At 40.4% G+C, this 3714-nt stretch overlaps 1 protein-coding gene across 1 annotated transcript in view; it reads right to left on the bottom strand.

Annotated features, from left to right (window-relative positions):
* Window positions 1-735: 735 nt before the first annotated feature.
* HDHD1 (haloacid dehalogenase-like hydrolase domain containing 1) overlaps window positions 736-3714 on the bottom strand; it is a 61153-nt gene continuing 58174 nt past the window's right edge. Inside the window, exon 5 of the mRNA XM_011957513.1 lies at window positions 736-2271. Coding sequence (XP_011812903.1) covers window positions 2095-2271 — 177 coding nt within the window. The 3' untranslated portion in view covers window positions 736-2094. The remainder of the gene's footprint in view (window positions 2272-3714) is intronic.

Here is a 3714-nt window from a genome sequence, read left to right on the forward strand (position 1 = left end):
GGGAGGCTGAGGCGGGAGAATGGTGTAAACCCGGGAGGCGGAGCTTGCAGTGAGCTGAGATCCGGCCACGGCACTCCAGCCTGGGCGAGAGAGCGAGATTCCGTCTCAAAAAAAAAAAAAAGTATGTCCCTAATACGACATACTTTCAACGAGCTTTAAACTTCCTTGGCATGTATCACTCTGGTGTAAATTTGTATTACCATATCTCTGTGAAATCCATGAGGTATTCAGTGGAGTAACATCACTAAAATGTATTGAAGCAATCTGGCTGATGTGGAAGAATAAAAAAGAACATACGTGCTTTGGCCAAGCACAGTCTGTGTCCTTTGTGTAAAAACATAAGAATCTGGCTGCAGCTTTGGTTAAAAAACAGTAACGGACATGAGATCAAATTTACCCTGTAGGAAATTCACCCAAATGTAGATGCACATCACTTAGATATGCATTACACCCATTTGTCTGATTCATACAAAATGGCTTAATGATTAGAAAACATCAACATAAACACTTTGGAAGCAGAAGATACTACATCAAAGAAGTGAGTCTTTCACTGAAAGCCTCTATTCACTACTGCAGGAGCACGATGGCTCACTTAAAAGATATAAAATCCGTTGACAGTTGGAATACTAATTGGGATTTTTAAAAAGTTTAATTAGTCACATATATATTTTACATTTCTTGGAAGACTTTTTTTTTTTTTTTTAAGGTAAAATCATGACTCCCATACAAATATCGACATGTGTCCAAAGATTTTATTAAACTAATTCAATTTGTTAGGGAAATGGTAAGACGTTACAACTGGTTAAGAGGAGCAAAGTGCAGACATGTATTTAGGCCATCAAGAAGGAGGAAATGAATTTGCTAAATTGATGCAATATCAATCAATAGCCAGGGCCTGTCATCCACAGACAATCACTCCACCACATGCACACATGCATTCCTATGGTTTGTCCACAACTTCCAGAGCTGAAGAGTAGCTCAAGGACCTTAAAGCGCAGAGGCAAGCCACAACGGAGCAGCGCTCCTTCACTCCCCATTTCCATGGTTACCACCATTTTTCTCTGGCAAATCATAGATAAATTTTAAAGACTGAGTAAATCTATAAAGGTGATTAATCACAGAAGTTCAATGTCTAATAAATTATTCCAAAAGTGTTCCTGGGCACTCAGACTCACCAAGCATACATTCTGAAATCAAATTCTATTTCTATCCAAAAAGTGTAGGCCATCAGTGTTCTTAAAGGAGGCAAATGGTTCTTCTGAGGTAGAAAACATTCTCCAATGTAGATAAGGATGTAGATACCAGGTAAATGTTACAGTTGTGTTCATACTAACAATAAACTATGGATGATGTGGCTCAGGGTCAGTCAATGAAGAAAGATCCAGAGACATTCTGAGGTCACAAAAAGAATTTAAACGTTAGCTAACAAGGAGTGCTCATCAAAAACAGGGCTTTCCACTCAGACTGCAAACCAGGCAGAACTGCCATCTCGCTTTATCAGTTGTCATTGCATGTTGACATCATATACTGAGGAGAGTGATGCAGATGATAGATATAAACATATCTACATACATATGCATACATAAAGCACATACTTATATGCATACACTTTTTACATTTCCCAGCCAGTGTTCAGAAAAACTAGAATAAGAGAGAAGTGATGTTCCATTTTGTCTTGGAAAAGTATATATTTTACATATACATGCATGCATATATCTACATACATATGCATGCAATGCCTACCTGCATATTGCCAAACTGATACACATGTGTATATATGGAGGTGCGTGTGTGTATACGTGTACATTCACTTTATCACATACTCCATCAGCTTGATTTTTGAGATGGTAATTCAAGTTTCATTTTTGTTCTGGGCTTCATGTCTGTCTCTACTGTGTTTTCTGTCTCAACTGTCAAGTCACATTTTAACAACACATTAGACTGGGGTAAACCAACATGGGATGGAAACGCCAATCTCAGGAGGCTAAAATCACTGTGCAGGTTGGGTTTGAGAGTTGCTGATTTCCTTTCCCTTTCCCCCAGCAGTGTGGACCATGAGATGGGCTGGGGGGCGGAATAGTGAGGCCCTCCCTCTCACTCATAGGGGGGCAAACCAAACAGCTCGGGCTGGAAGTCCTGCAGGGAATTCAGCACCAGGGTGGCCTTTGTCGTCAGGTCTCGGCTCAAGTTTCCGTCAGGAACCATGACCACCTGCATCCCAGCTGCCAGGGCCGCCTCCACCCCATTGGGAGCATCTTCAAAGACAAGGCACTGTAGGAAGAAAAAGAAAGTCGAGATGGCCTTTTATGGAACCAGACATGTGGATGAAGTGTTTATCATCGTCATCACCATTGGCTTTGCAACTGTGCAGAAACAGACAGAATTACAGTGGGGGCTCCCCAGAGTACAGATTGTGGTGAGGACAGCATGCTGTTTCTTACTGGCTCCGGGGGTCTCCCTGCCATGGCTCCTTTAAAGGGGAGAGGTTTCTGTCGCAGCCAAAGCATTGCTGAAATGGAGCGCAGCTGTGTGGTGAGGCAAGATTCTCAGCTTAAAACTTTATTTTATTGGGATCATAACAATCTGTTCAATCAATAATTGAACATTCAGAGTGTGAGAGGCAACTGCAAAACTAAAAATCATGCTCTTAAAATATAAAACCACTTCAGAGTTGCTCCTGTTTTATGTACTGTGGTTTGAAAATTAAATGGTTAGAATCTTTTAAGTTAAAAATTCAGTTCCTGTGTGTGCTAGTGTGACGTGACAGATATGAGCATAAAAATGTAGTGTGCGTGCATGCTCTCTTTTGGATAATTGCAAAAATTCACTTTATTATTGGGATTATGGACACAACACCATCCAAAACTTGTGGTCTCTTCATTCAGACACCCACATTGAAAATGGGGTGTTTCCAACTGGCAACTTCAGAGATATGGAACCAACCTAAGTGCCCATCCACCGATGAGCAGATAAAGAAAATGTGGCATTTATACACCATGGAATACTACTCAGACATAAAAAAGAATGAAATAATGTCTATTGAAGCAACATAGATGGAGCTGGAGGCCATTATTCTAAGTAACTCAGGAATCGAAATCCAAATATCATATGCTCTCATAAGTGGAATCTAAGCTATGAGGATGGGAAGCCATAAGAATTATATATAAGGGACTTTGGGGACTAGTGGGGTGGAGAAGAAAAGACTACATACTGGATACAGTGTACACTGTTCGGGTGACGAGTGTGCTAAAATCTCAGAAATCACTGCTAAAGAACTCATCTGTGTAACCAAAAGCCATCTGTACTCTGTAGACTATTAAAATTAAAAAGGAAAAAAATAAAGTACTAAAAGAAAAACCAATACATAAAATAAAATGGGGTATTTGTACACTGCATTTATCAGTGAGCTCCTAAAGGTGCCACCACATTGATAATGTTACAGTAAGTTTCACATGAGGGCTCCCTCCAAAGGAGACACCCCAGAGCTTGCTCCGTAGTATAAACAAGCATAATCCACACGTGCTATCTTCATATCACCGACCCTCTCAGGAAGACATACACTTAGGAAGCTTCTTCCCTACATTCCTAGAATGGCACACACTTCTTGTGAAAACACATTTATTGAGGAATCGCCATACTGTTTTCCATAATGGTTGAACTAGTTTACAATCCCACCAACAGTGTAAAAGTGTTCCTATTTCTCCACATCCTCTC

This window comes from Colobus angolensis, unplaced genomic scaffold (genome assembly GCF_000951035.1).
Source record: "Colobus angolensis palliatus isolate OR3802 unplaced genomic scaffold, Cang.pa_1.0 Scaffold444, whole genome shotgun sequence".
In the NCBI taxonomy this organism is placed as follows: Eukaryota; Metazoa; Chordata; class Mammalia; order Primates; family Cercopithecidae; genus Colobus; species Colobus angolensis.